At 41.9% G+C, this 17,188-nt stretch overlaps 1 protein-coding gene across 1 annotated transcript in view; it reads right to left on the bottom strand.

Moving 5' to 3' along the window:
* Window positions 1–2,945: 2,945 nt before the first annotated feature.
* Window positions 2,946–17,188, bottom strand: part of SLC2A13 (solute carrier family 2 member 13) — a 173,015-nt gene continuing 158,772 nt past the window's right edge. Inside the window, exons 8-10 of the mRNA XM_054843980.1 lie at window positions 10,776–10,897; window positions 10,490–10,642; window positions 2,946–9,337 (exon numbers count right to left, since the gene is read on the bottom strand). Coding sequence (XP_054699955.1) covers window positions 9,111–9,337; window positions 10,490–10,642; window positions 10,776–10,897 — 502 coding nt within the window. The 3' untranslated portion in view covers window positions 2,946–9,110. The remainder of the gene's footprint in view (window positions 9,338–10,489; window positions 10,643–10,775; window positions 10,898–17,188) is intronic.

Genomic DNA, 17,188 nt, shown 5'->3' with positions numbered 1-17,188 from the left:
CAAACACAGGCACTAAAGGACTCCAGTGTGGTTGATCTACCAGAGGGTGACAGTGCCCAGTGCCTCCTGTCCTCCCGCCCTCAGAGGGGAAGGAGGGGGCAGCGAACAAGCATCACTGGTTCGCAGGTTGAGACATCCCGGCTCTGTTCTCACTCCGGCACGGCAGGACTAGCTCTGGAAAGCACCACTGCATCCCGGCTTGCTCGGGTGCTGCGATCCATGTCAAGGTGCTCATGCAGAAGCCGCTGCGTCCTCAGCCCAGTGCCCACCTTCCGTCTTCCCTTCCCTCCACCTGGGATGGTTTGACCACGTCCCCTGCCATCAAGCGGCGGTGTAGCAGAGGTGCCATGTCCCACACTCTTGCCTCACTAACCATCCCCCATACCTTATGCCCTGCTTCCTTTCGCCAGCTCCTGCTAGGGATTTGCTCCTTGCTCTTTCTGCCCATGTTTTCTCAGCAACCTGATGCAACCTCAGTTTCAGGTATCATCTTCATTATGAAGTTTAGTTAATCCAGCCCCCTCTGCCCTCAAACTGCTGGTGCATCTCCAACCACCTCCCCAAAACCCTCACTGATCCTTCAGGCATGAACCTCTCCATCCCCCTTTCACCACCTTTGATGAAATTTAAGCAAAGCATAAACTCCCTTTCCAATAGGGCACATGGTTCACCGCTTTGCTGAAGGGGAGGACTTAATTTTTCCTTCTCACACCCGAGGCCCCCCAAGGGATGTACTCCCCAGCACCAGTGCACTGCAGCTTCTGCTCTCCTTACGCTATGCGCAACTCCTGCCTCCTTGTGCAGATCTGTTTATTCAACATGATCTTTTTCTGAAGAATAATCCACAGAATAGGGTTTTCTTGGAAGTTTTTCATCTCCCTGGCCCCTTTTCTCATTGCACTAAAATGCACCTAAGCTTGGTGGTATTCTAAACATCTTCTGGGTCATTTTGTATGCATGCTTCTCTTTCTTCCTTCATACAATACACATCTTACTGCTCTGTATAAGACACCCTGATTTTCTTTCCAGCATTATGGATTCTATTAGCACTTCCGTGGGATATAATGGTACCAAACATCAGAGCGTACTAGCTAAGGCAGAGGTCGCACTCATCTGAAAACCGGACAGATCCCTGTATCTTCCTGAAACCTAGACCCAAACATCTCCTAAAACCCATCTAACCAACCAAAAGCCCCACCTCCAAGGGTCTCAGAGGGGATTTGTTGGCTTTTTTCCTATCAAAATCAAGATGCAGAAAACACATCTGGTAGTTCTGCAGTTAGGTCTCAAAAGGCAAAAGCTTTCATCGTATCAGCTCTATGCAGAGCTTCTCCATCACATGCACAGGTATTGGGTAGGTGACATGAGTCGAACCTGCCCTGGAGACCAGCTAATGAACAGCCCCACAACGAGACTGGTGGAACTGCTTACAGCAAATGTGCGTGACTGTTTCCCTGTGGCTTTCGGCTAGCGGCTTGATGGCTTGAATGGGTTAATCTCTGTGTCAGGGATAAGGGCTGAGAAACCATTCATTTCGGGTCAAGCAAATGTGCTGGAAGTGAAACTGCAGGAGCTGAGAGTCCGAGAATGCTCATGCAGGTAGCTCTGCATGGGCAGGGGGTGGCTGGAAGGACGCCAGCTCAGGGGATGATCACTGGCAGGTCTCTTCAACCAGCCCAGTGTGACAGCAAGGGACCACTGAGATCAGAGAAAAAGGACTTTTTTTTTTTTAAGTTTGTCTTTAACTTCCCCAGCTGCTTCCTACAAACTGCAGCAGCCATGAAAGCAAGCACTTCTCGCGCGCACAAAGCAAAGGCCGTGCAGGACCGTAAGGATGATTTTGGTTCGGATGCAGCACCACCCGGCCTGGATGCCTGGGAGGTCTGACCCTGAAAATGCTCACAAAGATTTGAGAGCAAGTACTGCTGCTGCCTGCAGGTCAGTTCTGCAGGTGGCAGAATCCATTCAGCAGAAATCCATCCATCAGTAGTTGTTTTGTGACAGTAGCTGGAGCAGAGGGGAATGGGAGAAGGCAAAATATTGGAGCATTTGACAGCAGCTTTTCATTATCCCACAAAGCCGCTGGTGTGGTTTTGGTGACAAGCAATATCTGAGCTGCAACCACTCATGACCTTTATAAGCACTATCAGCCAGAAACCTAAAAACACCACCTGTCAGTGCAAAATGATCAGCTTCCTCTCTCCCCTCTCGGAGATAAGCTCTGCCACAGATACAGGTTTGCCAAGCAGACTCCTGCTGCCAGCATCTCCCCATCAGCTGTACTGCCGTGCTCTCTGCATCCTGGACCAAAAGGCTACAGCTCTGCCAGAGGCAACTCTGGATCTTGCAAGGGTTTGATCCTGTTGCCTGTGGCAGGTGGAGGGAACGGGACCCACTTCCACCCCAACTAGCGGGTGCGATTCCTCTGCCACCCGGGGGAGCACAGCCAGGGCAGCCCCAGCACGGCACGGCCACGGTCCTGCTGCTCTTCGCTAATCATCAAACCAGTTTAGGCAATTCTCTCAATAGAACACACAGAGTTAGGACACTTCCCCATTAGAAAATAGCAACTTCTGCCCTTTCCCCAGTCGCTAACCAAGTCTGAAGGTATAAATTGCTGTCACAAAACTGGTCTGTGTTTGGGCAGGGAACATTGAAAACCCATGGGGGGACATCGGGACAGTCGGCAGCTCTGCGTAGCTACGTTCAGCTCTTCAAACAAACCCTCCGGGAAGGAAGGGACACTTGTCCACTGTGCCATCATCACAGAAACAGGCTCTGGTTTGAAACCCATCATATTAAGATCATATTCAAAGTTATTCTTACCCTTCACTTATTTTAGACAAGCCCACGGGCTATTTTAGCTCATTTTCCTGAGCAATGCAATTTTGCAACTCTAAAAGGTGACCCAAATACCCAAACAAAGGAAACCTTGAGAAAGATTCTGTAATTAAGTATCTCACCTTTTATTTTGTTCATTTACACTTCTGGCACTGACAATTCTTTGAAGATATTTATTTTTATGTAAAGACCAAACTTAATTAAAGCAATCAGAACTCAATTAAATAATTTTACATCACTTAAGTTTCAGGAAATGTACAACACTTTCATACATTATAGGCTTGACTGGTTGCAAAAGGAAATGGCACGTTTGACATGGTTAAGAAATAACTTGGACAACCTGACAATTAGTTTTGCCAAAACCTGTTTTGTACCGAATACCGTAACATGCGCCCAGGGATCACAGTGTGCCTGATGGCGTCATGTGCATGTCAATATTCAACATGGAAGTATTACTGTCAATTTGGTCTCCAATAATGTCTCAAATATTCTACATGGAATTTGTCACAGGAAGATCCGGTTAACACTTTTGTAGGGCTGCGAGATTCCCGATGGAAAGCAGAGATGCGACTCGTGCCACTCCCCAGCCATGCCCTGGACCAGCAGGACACCGAGCACATGGAGAATATCAAGCGTATGAACAACCCTATCGATTTCATGGGGACTACTCGAACACTTAAAATCGAACAGATGGCAGGTGGGCCTGCGGTGTAACGCAGCATCCCAGCACCACGAAACCACCTCGTTTCACATCTGCTGAGGATCCATGAAGTTTCTCCTGCAGAAGTCACGACGATGGTCATACATTCAGTCCTCTCCAAAGTCTGTGTGAAGTTTAAGGCAGCCAGAGAAATTTGCCTTTATTTTAACACTTCAGAAACCGATGTTTCCTTTAGAAATAGGTGGACGTTATTCATAATTAATCAGTGCGCCCCATATTTATATAAATGTAGTAAAAGGCCAAACCAAATTTTGACAAACTGTATCTCAACAGAATCAAGGAGTGTAACAGAACCAGAGTTGAAGCTTTGTAATTACACGTGCCCGATCATTCACATGTGACATACTGTCTAGGGACAATGTGAAGAAGCGGGGATTTGGATAAACTCTGTGTTCTTGAGGCCTGATGCTGGTCAAACTTCCCCTGGCGTGAGTGAGCTCTACTGAAGCCGATGAGTGAGCACCTCTGACGAGAGGTGTGAGTAAGATTAAAAACATGCCGCTGGTTCACACTAACAGGTCATTGTGGCTAAAGTATATTCTCATATACAGAACTCTGGAACACCATTAACACCCATTTACAAAACACTACAGTGATGGTTATTGGCACATAAAAAACTCCTTCTCTATATGAAAACATACACAAAATAGATAAGAACTGCCATTTTTTTCAGACTTTTAAAATCTATATATAGTTGCCTTTAAGGAGGTTTTACCCCCAGGATCACAAACAACAATATTTCTTTAACAATGTTCACCTAGATTTTACTGTGCTGACATTTGTAACACTGTCACAACCTAGACCACTTTGTGGATTATGCTTAACTGTACTGTACACAAGGCGATGAAGATCGATAGAAAACCACTAAGATTTTTGCACAAAAATGTGACTTGTTAAAATCCAGAGAACGATGGAGTCACTTTATAGGCAGCAGCTACATGTAAGCTGTAAATGTTACCCGCAATAAAAACACATTTTGCCATAAAGCACATATTGTGGCATTATCTGCTTCTGGCCTGGTACACAAAGTTCGATTTTCTTCCCAATGCAGAGGAATGGGTTTGGTTAGCTCGACTCTCTCAGAAAAAAAGTGCACAAATATCTTACTCTTTAAAGTGCTTTGCAGAACTGTCTCTTCTGCCTTGATTTCTACCCCGAGATCTCTCGATGCTATGAAGGCTCTGCCTTTCTCACTTAGTGATGTTCGGCTAACAAAGCCTCTTACGCAAGTACAAGTAAAATTTCAAGACCAAGTTAGAAGAGTGTTGACGTTGAGAAGTAGAAAGTTGGGTATAAAGCTGAGAAGTACAGGGTCTATCTTTAATTAGCCCATTGCCTGTGGCACTGCACCCAACACCCTCACGGCAGAAGGAAAGGTCCTCGCTCAGGGCCTGTCGCAGGCCCTGAAAGTCAAAACTTCTCCCCAGTGCCCAACACGAGTGACTAAGAAGAGCAAAAGAGATTTCACTGAGGAAAAAAGTACTAGCTTTGCAAACTCAGTTGCCATCTTCTCACTTCCGGGTGGGCATGGGAGAGGAGCACTTGCGTGCTTTTTCCCCCCCGTTCCCACCCAAGGGACCAAGTACAGTCCCTTGGTCCCACCATCCTTCTCCTGCATGGGAGAGAAGTCAGAGATGGCTCCTTTTGGCTACGACATCCATCTCTACCGAAACGTGATTTCGTGGGGTTTTTGATGCATCATTTCTTTCTTTTCCTCTCCCAACCCTAACTCCTACATCAGTAAAATGCTGCATTTTCCAACTCATGCAAAAAGAAGCTGGCGTTGGAACAATGTTCCTTGGAATGTATCCTCTCTTGTCCCAAAATTTCTGACACGGCTGTCACTGCAACTCACAAGGTAGCAACATCTATGAGAGCGATCTAAGGTGCATGCGTAGCAATGCAACTTCAGCCCCCCAAATGAGTCCTGGGGCCTTGCTTTGTGTCTATCTCTATTTTCAAAACAGGTTTGCTCCTCTTGTTAAAAACCAGTTTTGATCAGAAAAGTGACAAGGGGAAGAAAGAAGTGGCAAATTCTCTCAACCCCCTCAACACTTCAGATTTGCAACATGGTGAACAAACTACTGTGGGTGAATTAAATTTAAAAAGATTAAAAATGCATCAGGACTTGTTTCTTTTATACTTGCTCTTAGACCAAAACGTGTAGAGTCAGTAGATTAATCAGAATTAAAATATCTCAAATTGTTGTGTATAATCAATATGCCCAACTCTACCAGCAGTATTACTCTAGCATTCCTGATGCACAGAATACCTGAATTAAGTGTGCAGTCCTTGTGAAGAAACTATTTCACATCTTCTGCAGAAAGCTTTCAATAAAATGATATTGTGCTTAGACATACTATTTATGCTACCTAATAAATTAAAATCCCATCATAAGAAATTATTCAGCTACACTGTATTTTTATTCTTTTATCTGGAATGTTACTAAGTCTACCTTTAGCAAAAATCTCTTAAAACTTAAAATATGCACAAATATAAAAAATCTTTGCAAAATAGAAACATTTTATTTAATCTTCTTCATACATTATAAATGTTCACAGATTCTAAAAATAAAACCCTAATTGCGTAAGATTAATTTCAAGTATTTGATCTCATTTTTATTACACATGACGCTTGGTACTAGGTTCACGTTTCTAAGGTATGGAATGTTGTCTTGGTGTAAAGCAACCCTGAAAGAAAGACTTAAACCCAACTCTTTGCGGGTGGGAAAGGGGGAGTGACAATAAAGAAGCTGAAATATTTTGCACCCTCACAGCCAGTAGCAATGATGAATAAAATGCACGTGTTTCAATTGTTTTGCCTTGGGATGCGAACCTTCAGAAAACTGCTTTTAGTAAGTGTTGCATGAGAAAACAAATCCAGTGCCGTACGCAACTGAGCGCCACTTTTGAGAACGCCTGTGAAACAAGGCTGGCAGAGAAAGATGGTCTGCTGCTGCTAAAAAGCCCCAGCACTGCCTGCAAAACAAGAGAGACTGATCTTGTGACAGCGATCTTTCCAGTGACTTTGCTTTGGTTACGCCCAATAAATGCAGCAGTTTCCTCTACCTGTGGACACAAGGGCAACGAAGCGTGAGGTCAGCACCGACACTGTGCTGGCGCAGGGACACCCTCCCTGGCTTACACCCCGCTCCAGCAAAACACGTCAAGTAAGGGAACGTTCATAAGTGTAATGCTGAGCACGGGCTTATGCTTTTGGGGGCATTAGAGCCGTAAATCCCTGTTCTGAAAAGCCAGTAAACACCTACTCAAACCTATCTCTACGTAGGATACCACATAAGCACAGATTAGGTGTTATACACCTATTCACATGCTGTTCTGGATGACAAAACTGTTCCAAATAAGGGTCTTCAAACACTCATTTTTCAGTTTAGGAAGAAACCAATTTGCCCTTAAAACTATTTTGTTCTCATCTGCGCCAAGTATCACTTTTTCTCATTTCAGGTACTGCACCTTCAGTGAAGGTTTCAAAGAGGTGACAGCCTAACGGAGACATCCCGCGCGGGTGCATTGGAAGATAGGTCTGGAGACCCGAGCATTTTCAACAGCTGATGCTTTCAAGCATAAAAATATTGTGCGCTTAAAGGGGAGGCAAGATGGAAGGCGTGAGAATCCAGCCCTCTCACCGCACCAGGAGGTGTTCAAGGTCGGATCACTCTTCGCAATGATTCGTTTGAAATTCCCTCTGTCCACTATGCTTTCCCCTTTTAGTCCCAGTCAAGTCACAGAAGGATGCTTTAAAACGTTTTCTTTCCAAAAATATTTCTTTGATTAATGAAGTAAAAAAGAAAATAACGCAAAATACACCCAATTGCTGAAGTTCAATAATTGGAGAGTAAGAACTCCCACCACAGAAGATCAGATAACAGAATGTCAGACTTCTTTACAACAACAAACCCCCATGTTATCCAATAAAAATAATTTAGTAACAAATGTCCAGTCTCAGTTTTGATAGTAATCCTGCATTCAAAATATTTTTCAACCCAAGAAAAGCCCACAAAGCAAATCTATAAAAGCTAATGAACCCAACAACTTCGTTAATCTTTACACAATGAAAAAGAAATGTATTTTTACCAAATAAATGGGGGGCAGCCCACAGGCAGAGGAGGTTTTCCACATTCTTTCATGAAGCAAATGTTTCAAAGATAAGAATTTGAATTGTTGATGCTTTCAAACTCTATCTCTGAAGACTTTAAGCAGTCAAGGGCAAGGAAAAACAATAACATAGTATTTTTCTGTAGCTGCATAAAATTCAATTTGCCAAGACAAGAAATCATGGCAGGTGAATAAAATACCATTCATATTTTCATTACCAGGCTGAAGGCAGCCAAGCTGATTTTTGTGCTTGACATTTTCGTGACAATTTTGCAATGCTTCGGTAAGGCAATTAATATGAGATGTAGGCTTCTGCCCATTGCTAATATTTTTCTTTAAATCCAGCAAGACACCGGTTGACTAAGGGCATTTGAAGGAAAAATGCACTGGGATTCATTTAATCTGCACACATGAAGGTAAGCTGAAGGCAACATGATTATTCACGAGCAAAAGGCGCAGGAGGGATGACCACTGTGCATTTAGCAACACAAAACCTCTCCCCCTCTTTTCTTTCTTTTAGCTAAACATATTTTGTTTTCAAAACTAGGCATGAGCCTGAACATTCAAATGCAAAAAAGGAAAACAAAATTATTTTTTTTTCCAACTAACTGAAGCCTCTACTTTGTACCTAGCACTATATACCAGTTCATTTGTATGTGCGGCCACATACTTAGTTCTGCTTTCCTGCTGTCAGGCAGTTAATTTTGGCAGTTTCTCACACAAATACCAACTCCTGACTGTAGTGTGTACTCAAGAGCAGCAGTGGCTACACAACCTGGTGTAACACAGACATACACCACCCTAATGAACCTCCGCCCAAGTGACTATGGCTCTCTACTTGTTATCTCAAATAAATAAAAATGGCAATTCTCTTCAGATAAATTTGGGAAATGTTCCCTTTGATAGATATAGCAGATATTTGTATTTTCCTAATGAATTAAACCTTTTAAATGGCTACCGTTACTGCAGCTTATGCATTCATCATTTGTCGTAGTGCACAGCAGAGCTCCTTGCTAGGCTGCTATGGGATGGGGATCTGACAGATGTTGGCTGCTTTCTGATTAGCTACTCTATTATTTTATCTTTTGTCAGTATTGAAGACAAGGACAACCACTGACCATCTAGGATAGCCTTCTGCATTCATCTGGTACAGTGCACCCTACTAAATACCTTGGGACGGTGCAGTGTCGCGCACGTTTGGTGAATTCACATAATTGTGGAATGCAATCTCTTTTGGAAGCCATTGCTTTCAGTTATCGAGAAAACACTAGCATATTGAATTTCCTCCCAAATGGAGCATTTTTGAACATGAAGGCATTTTTAACTAGACAGTAGAAAGGAGAACCAGACCAGAAGCAGGGCAGTGAGGTCATCAGAGAGCTGCTTTTCCCCCAGAAGGCCTTTAAATGATTAAATACATCAGCAGCTGAAACTTATTCCACATCAGAAGCATCATTGTCAGAAAGATGGTAATTACTTCCCTTCACCCGAATATACTCGATATACCTCCCCTCATCAGAATCTGACATACCACATGTACATAGCCTGTTTTCAAACAAAGATTCAATTTCCTCTAGCTTTTTCCCTTTAGTCTCAGGAAGGCAGCCGTAGATGAAAACCAGTCCCAAGGCAGCAAACCCTGCGTAGAGGAAGAAGGCTCCTGCAATGTAAAACAACATGCACAGTTGGTTACAGAAGTTCCCATCCCTTCCCTGCTCCGGAGCAGAGGGAGCGGCAGAAGCAGCACGCTGCGAATATCAAAGGGGTGCGTAAAAGCAACGGTTGGAGCGGTATCGTTAAAACAACAAGCTGCGGGGCCGTGGGTGTAGAAGAAGGCTGCTTTATTGCATGAGTAAATCAACAAAAGCACTTTCATGTCACGTGGAAGATACTACACATCTTTTCTGGGCTAGTCGTTCTGCTGTTAAAATAAACAGCAATTAAACGGCTGCATACCCAATAAAAAAAGCAGCTATGAAAGGCAAGAACTTTCTTAACTAACCTTAACAGTGAAGGGCACTCTGAGACAACCCCCCAAAATGAGAAACTTTACCAAAAAAGAAATAGCCAGGATTAAAATAGTGCTTGTGACTCTTGCACCTAATTATTATTTAAAAGTCCTCTGCAGAGACAATTAACAGTGAGAAAGAGCTTGTTCCCCCTGCCACCCACCTTACCTAGGGGGGCAGAGAAGGTACCAAAGGACCAACAAACATTTACCTGCCATGTGTTTCTAGACTGATGACTCAAAGGAATGACAAGTAGAGCTGCAAGGCTCTGTACTAGTAATGATGTGAAGGTCACAACAACTCCCTAGCAGCTTAATGTAATTTAAATGACTTGTACTGGAGTGGCTGAGCAGTAATCTGACAAACTCTCTGCAGGCTCCAGCAGACAGGATTTAATCAACAGCTAGGAGCGAGGCAGTAGCATCTTACACGGCTATTTCTGCAAGGACTATCTGATATTGGCCTTGGATGCCATCATAAACTGGAAAATGGCAGATGCTGGCTCCTTAAGTTGGAATCAGCATATTTCACTAAGTCAAAAGGGTTTTTCTTCTAGCTTCCCTCTTCTAATCAACTGTCTATGTTCTCAGTTAAGGACAGACAGAAACGTTTCTTATGAAAGCTGGACTAAACTCTATCATCCAGGCAGGTTGTATCAGGTCTCTAGTCTTACTAAACCACTGTGGGTTGAGAACACTGCATTCACAGTTGACATTTCATAACAAAACTGAGTGATCCAGAATCAGTAGAAAACCTACGTGCCAACAGTAGTGCTGCATCTATGAACGCATACTGTTTCTTACCATAGTACGTCAGGTATTCAGCCGTATGCAGAAATGTCAGTGACACGAGCACGTTGAAAACCCAGTTGATTCCAGAGGAACACGCATTTCCTGTACTTCTAGCCCAAAGTGGGTAAATTTCAGAATTGATGGTCCAGGGCATAGGACCCATCCCTAAGAATTAGGAAAAAAGATCAATCTCAGTTTAATGGCTGGACTCAAAAGTAAATTTAACACGTAGTCTCACTATTCAACATTTTACCTTTACAATTTTTTAACTTATATTCAAAAACAAATGTTTGCTTACCAGGTGCAAAGAAAACCAAGTACAAAATAAGGCCCAGAAGTGCTGTCCAAGAGTATGGAGTGGGGCAGAAATTGTATGCCCAAAACAAATCTTCCTTTTTGAATATGGTTTCATTTGAACACCTGAAAAATAACAAAAAAACTTCATATTAAAGAATTTTCAGGGAAATGGGTGACATCTCAATATAAACATGGCACGTAATATCTTATGAAAAGCTGTCAAATGTACAATTAAGATGAAAAAACTCCATCCCTGTTAATTTATCAAGATCTTTGAGCTAAGTCCTACATTCAGAAATGTGCTTTTTCCCTAGCCTGGTCTTAGAAAGAGTAACCAGCAGAACATTCCTGAATTTAATGACTTGGCTTGTATCTACAGATCTTCTACAAATGACTAGTTTTCACTACACAAGTGGTCATACCAAAGCCAACAAGACCATTCACATGAATATTGCACAATGCAAAAAATGCCGCAGCAGCAGGACTTTGAGCTAAAGATGCTGCACGCAAGGATTTCAGGCCAAATAGTTAGTCCTTACATCACTGATGAACTAACTATATGCTGCACACGTTGGTTGTAATCAGTAATGCCTATGGAGTGTACCAAGGTCAAGTGGAGTTATAAGGAAAAGAGGCATATACTTTCTCCTCTACACAGTGAAATAATTTAGAAGGCGGCAGTATTTCTAATTAGACAATAAAAATAAGAACCAGACCAGAGGTAAATTGTACCTGAGCTACTGAAAGAAAAAGTGTCTCTATTCAAAGGACTATGAGGAAATTACATTATTTCTAGGAATAGATACAAAATCAGATATTTCCATCTGACTGCCAACAACATAATACATTTTAAAGGAATACTGGCAACTATATTTTTTGTTATACATCGGTTTTAGGGTTTTTTTAAATTAGCATTTGTTTAAAGGGACAACAAGTCATAACTGTAACTAGAGAAACTTTTCAGCTGCAACCACATCAATTGCTACAGTTGAAAAACTGTACGTTTGGGACAGAAGACAGGCAGACACCACCCTTTCATATGCAAACAATGTTAATTACTTGAAGAGAAGAAATCGCAGTCAGCTGAACATCCATCTGGGTTACAGTTTCCAGATCAGCTGAGCGCTTATGTGAAGGATATGACCCACTTGACAGTAGGAAAACCAGAATGAAGATGCCTGCAATGGGTCACAGCTGGGCTACAAGTAGCAGGATGGCAGAGCAACAGAGATCCTGAAACGTTTCAGAGGACCTACCACCACTGCAGTCAACTTTCCAAAGCAACTTTCTGTAAAACATTTGTCCTCTAACTTTTCTGTTAAGAAATGACCAGCCAGTACTAGGTTGAACAGGAATGTGCTAAGCACTGGTGGCCAACTTAACCACTACCGGGCAGAAATCTTCCTTATGTCAGCATGGATGTACCAACAGGACAACATTCAAAGCAGGATATATCACCGTGAACTCCCAAACCCTATTTCAGGACAGCTAGAAATCCAAAGTTCAAATACACTTAAAAGAGAGAGGTTAACCCAACGTATCCTGGAAAAATTCACATCTGAAACCCCAGCCAAACCCTAATGCTGCTTTAATGGCAGTAAGCTGTAAGATTTGCAGTTCCACCTTGCACTTGAGCAGAACCAGACCAAGTGGAGTCAGCAGCCCCCAGAGAAATGCCAAGCCCTTGACATGCTGCCAGCAAAGCAGCAGTGCTGGCATGCACCCTTCCATCCTGCCGCAGCCCTGCCTTGCCAAGGTCCCCCAGAAAGCCCATCTCATCCAGCGCATACAGAGTCACTTGATGCAAAACACATAGAAAACAGGCCAACTGAGCATCCCTCTCAAAGATACGTTCCTCGTGCCTGGATACAATAGGCTCATGGCCCCAGCTGCTATCTGACCACTGGAGCACCCATCAGCCTAAGACACCAGCAGCTTCCATGACAGAAATTTTTCATCTTTTCTCAGCTGACAGTACTGTTGCCATCCTTGCTGCTGCTGCTTCTTGCTTCTAAGCATCACCCCAGTTCCTTCTTATCTCACTTTGCTCTTTCACGGCTCGGCTCAGCTCAGCTCAGCATTTCTTTTTATGTTACGAGTGTGAGACACGGATCACTCCCTGTTAGTGTCCACCCTGATGCCTCCCTACCGTTCTATGTACCCCTCACTGTGTGCAGGTTAAATCAGGCCCAGGTACAAGACGTACAGAAGTCTGAAATGTGCTGGAGAGCTATCCATATGTTTAAACCAGCAGTTCCTTACACGTTAAGGAAATGGTGTTTGAAAGATTAATTACTGAACACCTGCCTCTCACTCAGCCCCGCGTAGCTGCCCACTGCATCTGCCCCACTGCGAGACCACAGGATGGCTCAGTTTCATACCATTTTAACAACATCAGGTTTGCTGCTTTCGCTGTTACTCTAATTTCATTTGCAGGTGTTTGGTAATGAATACAAGCTGATTAGCATTTTAAAACATCTTGATGCTGAGATTGGTTTCTCCATTCTGCCCAGCCAGATCGGCAGCTCCTCAGAGAGGAGCCTCATGCTTTCTCTCAAAGACATACTTGGTTTATTATCTTGCATCCATCTCCATCAGCGCAAACCAACCTGCTGATTCACACAGACACAACCGCCGGGAGGTCTGGATATTTCCTTCCCCTACTATCTTTCCCCAGATGTGTCCTACTTTTGACAGAGTGGAACACAAATGATACAAGGGAAAACCAGACGTCTCCAAAGCCTCCTATGGCTGAAGCCACTCATCTATGCTCCGCTCTCGGCCCATAACTGAGAGGAAATTCTGTTGCAAGAAAGCAGATTCAGTGCATTGAAAAAGGAAAAATAGCACTCCAGACTAGATTTAACAGAAACCTTGCAGTAATAAACTGTGCTTTGCTTATCCTTCGGTACTAAACCAGCATGGCACACAAAGTAAAAGCAAAGATATCTGCATTTGCTGGCATCTTGCAGTGCTGGGTACATACAAAAATAACACTCTTTCAAGGCTGGGGATTTGTTCAAGCTCTGTTACTGTGCTGATTCTACTGCAAATTTGCTATTTCTACAAGATCTCTTATTTTGCTGAAGCATATATTAATAATGACTGTATAATGTACTATCAGATAAAATTCTGAATTTTGTCCTGCATGGAGAAAGCATCTATGATGGAAAGCAGATGAGCAGCTACCCATCACTTCACAAGCTGAAACGCACAGAGGAAAATGCCATGTAAACAGCTTACCAGGGAAATGATGCAGTCAGATACCAGTGCAAAGAGTCTGTAAATACCAATATGCTGGGTAATTGTCATATCAGTACAAACAGTGCAGACGCACTGTATCATTTCCTCTGAAATTGCCACCAAAGTGAAAACATGATAGTGCTACATTGAAAATCTTTACCATGAATTTCTTTCGTTATATATTTTCCACAGATAATTTAAGACACACATCTGTTCTAATTAGTGAAAACCTAACCTTCCAACAATTGATAAGAACAATTCGACTTACTGGAAATAAATCAGAACAGCAGTAGACTTCTACATGACAGGCATTATATGCTTGGTTTCATAATCACAGAATCCATCCTTTATCTGATATGGTCTGTAGTTCAGAAGATCTAAAGCTTTGCTCTCCACCTCCTTAAATTACCTTTATACAGCACATAAAAAAGGTATGAGAAGAAGGGCTGGTGTGGGTGGTCTAAAATGCTGTTGCTAACAAGGGGATCAAACAGGATAAGAGCACTTCCTTGATAATCATTCTAATTTTTCCTAATAATTGAGCCAATTTGGCTGCAGAATAATTTTCAAGCACAACACTGAAAACCTCAGATAGGGACATAGCACATAGCACAGGCACGTGAGCACAGCACAAGACAGAGACCCTGCTGATTTTCTCCTCAAATCTCCATTCATTTTTGCTTTGCTGTAGAGCGAGGACTGCGTAGCCTTAAAGATATGGCTTTTGTGGGAATTAAATGTTTCATTCTGAACAGTTCATATATTTTTAATATGAAAGCTGCTGACTTCTCATTGTCTTTTAAGCCCTTCAGAAGCATCTTAAATGGATTTAGATCAAAAGTCTTAAAAGGTCAAAATTCAAATCAAATCAGGCTAAGGAAGTAAATTACTTCTAAAAAAAAAATCACTAATGTGATCATTCATCTCCTTAAAATGCTTGTTGGAACAGGCATATTTCAAAATTACACATTCTGCTCTGAGATAAACTTTAACATCAGGTGCTGATGGTACAGAAAGATTTTAGACCTAATTCACAGTTTCACTAATCTCCTATTTCTTTGTTCTAACAAGAGTAAAACTACTTAAGGACTACTCTTATGCCAGACTTTTGTGTCTGGGTTATCAAGAAGATGCTAATCTACAATTTACCAACTTAGTCTCCAGTGTTACAGAAATCTATTGGATTAAAAAAATCTCCTTTAAAGAGATTTTTAAAGTCTCCTTGTGTAGAGTGCTGGCGTTTATATCATGCCTCTCCAACTGAACAATACAAATTTATGCCAAGCTTATTGAGTCTTTTTTTTCACCAGAAGCCTGGTCATGGAAAGAAAAGGGGACCAAACAGAAGTAATGTAGAGTAGCTGCTTCTTGGACTGAGAAAACCTTTTTGTGGAAGGTGCTTGGGAACAACTAAAATTCTTTATCCACAAGCAATTACTCATCCTGTGGAAGAATCTGGACCTTGACATTTGGGTTAGTTCTCAAAATTTCAAGCCCCCTTTTTTCTGCTAAATATATTTAGTTGTCTGAACAGATGCCTAACTATCTTTAAATTACTTAAAAGACAGAATTTAGCAAGGTACTAGATTAAATATAATAATTTCTTTGTAGTCAGACATGTAACTAAGGAGAACTTTGGAAACCACCTCTATCCTGTCCATCAAGTGGTCTCTCTAATCCACCCATATACATTCAAAATAGTTACATTAGCACAACCCATAGAAACCAGTGAAACCATAAAGTATAGTTTCACTATATATCTATATATTCTGATTTAAAGAAAAATCTCTGCTCCTTTCAGTGCTTAATTTTATATACACATACATAAGATGCTATCTGAAGTATAAAGCAAAGTGTAATTCTTTCCTGAAGGTGAACAGATTAATTTACACCTGACTAATGTCTGAATCAATACGTCCTAAGCTTTCTCACAGTTCCTTAGCTACTGGCTTCTGTGCCTCAGAGAAGACGCACTGTAGCTCCACGCCTCTCCGGAGAAGTTTGCTTCCACCCCTTTTGACTTTGTAGTCTACACGGAGAAATAACTCATCCATTAAACCAGATGTTGCTAAAAATATGCAGATGAAACTTCTTACGCCAGATGATGGCAATTGAAAAAACACAGAAAAGAACAAACAGATGCAGCCTTGAAAAAATGTACCCATAAAATTTCATGGTATTCAGCTAGACATTGCTTAACCTTCATTACATAAAAATACCAGCCACGTTTTGGGACACTCATTGAAGCCTTTTGCTATAACTGGCAAAGATTTTTTAAAATATTAGCACGCACTTCAAAAACTTGAAAAAATAGTTTAGTTCACAGCAAGAAAGCAAATTGCACCTCAGCAGATTGCTGATGCATTTGCACATGACTGAAAAACAGTCTTTACCATGCTGAGGCCCCCTGCTATAGGATCTATCTGTTGTACCTATTGAGCTGTGGGTGATACCCTGCACAAAAACCAGCAACCAGGGCTCTTTAATGGATAACAGCTATAGTAATTGCCGCTGTCCAAAATATGTCAAGAAATCTTAAACTAAAGAGACACAGACAGTTCCTTTCTCTATGCAACGCTTTCCATGCCAAGAAAGTTTAGTGGCAGCTACCAGGGCTACAACAATACAATACAACAGGAAAATTATTTTCCTCAAGCTGAATGACTGGCACTTCATACTCTGCATCTGGGAAATTGAAAACACATATTCAAAGACAAATAAAAAAAAAATAAAACCCAGAAGCTTAGTTGCTTTGCCCATTACAGAGCCAAAGAGTTTAGAGATGCCTTCTTTACTGTGTGCTGTAGAGTAAGAACTGAATTTCTAATAAGGTTTAAATCAGCATTTCTTACAGATCTGCTTGCAGGCAGCACATAACATATATAGAAATAACTGTCAATTATTCACACTGAGCATCTTTTCCCTTACTGGCTGTTATCTTCTGATCCCTCTTTTATCTTCTTTCTTCGAAAAGAAACAGAGACTCGACAGACTGCTAAAGTCTCCTAAAATCAATCACAAGGAATATTTCACTATAGCCCATACACACTGTTAAATTAAAAAATTACTTAATATTTCATTTACCCAAGCAGAAGAACTTACTGAAACAATTATTTCCTAGAAACACCTGTCTCTAAGACAAAACTGCATTTCTTCACGCTTGGATGGGTG

The sequence above is a fragment of the Grus americana genome, chromosome 1 (assembly GCF_028858705.1).
Source record: "Grus americana isolate bGruAme1 chromosome 1, bGruAme1.mat, whole genome shotgun sequence".
In the NCBI taxonomy this organism is placed as follows: Eukaryota; Metazoa; Chordata; class Aves; order Gruiformes; family Gruidae; genus Grus; species Grus americana.
Note: the sequence above shows the minus strand (reverse complement) of the source record. Positions and strands in the feature narration are given on the sequence as shown.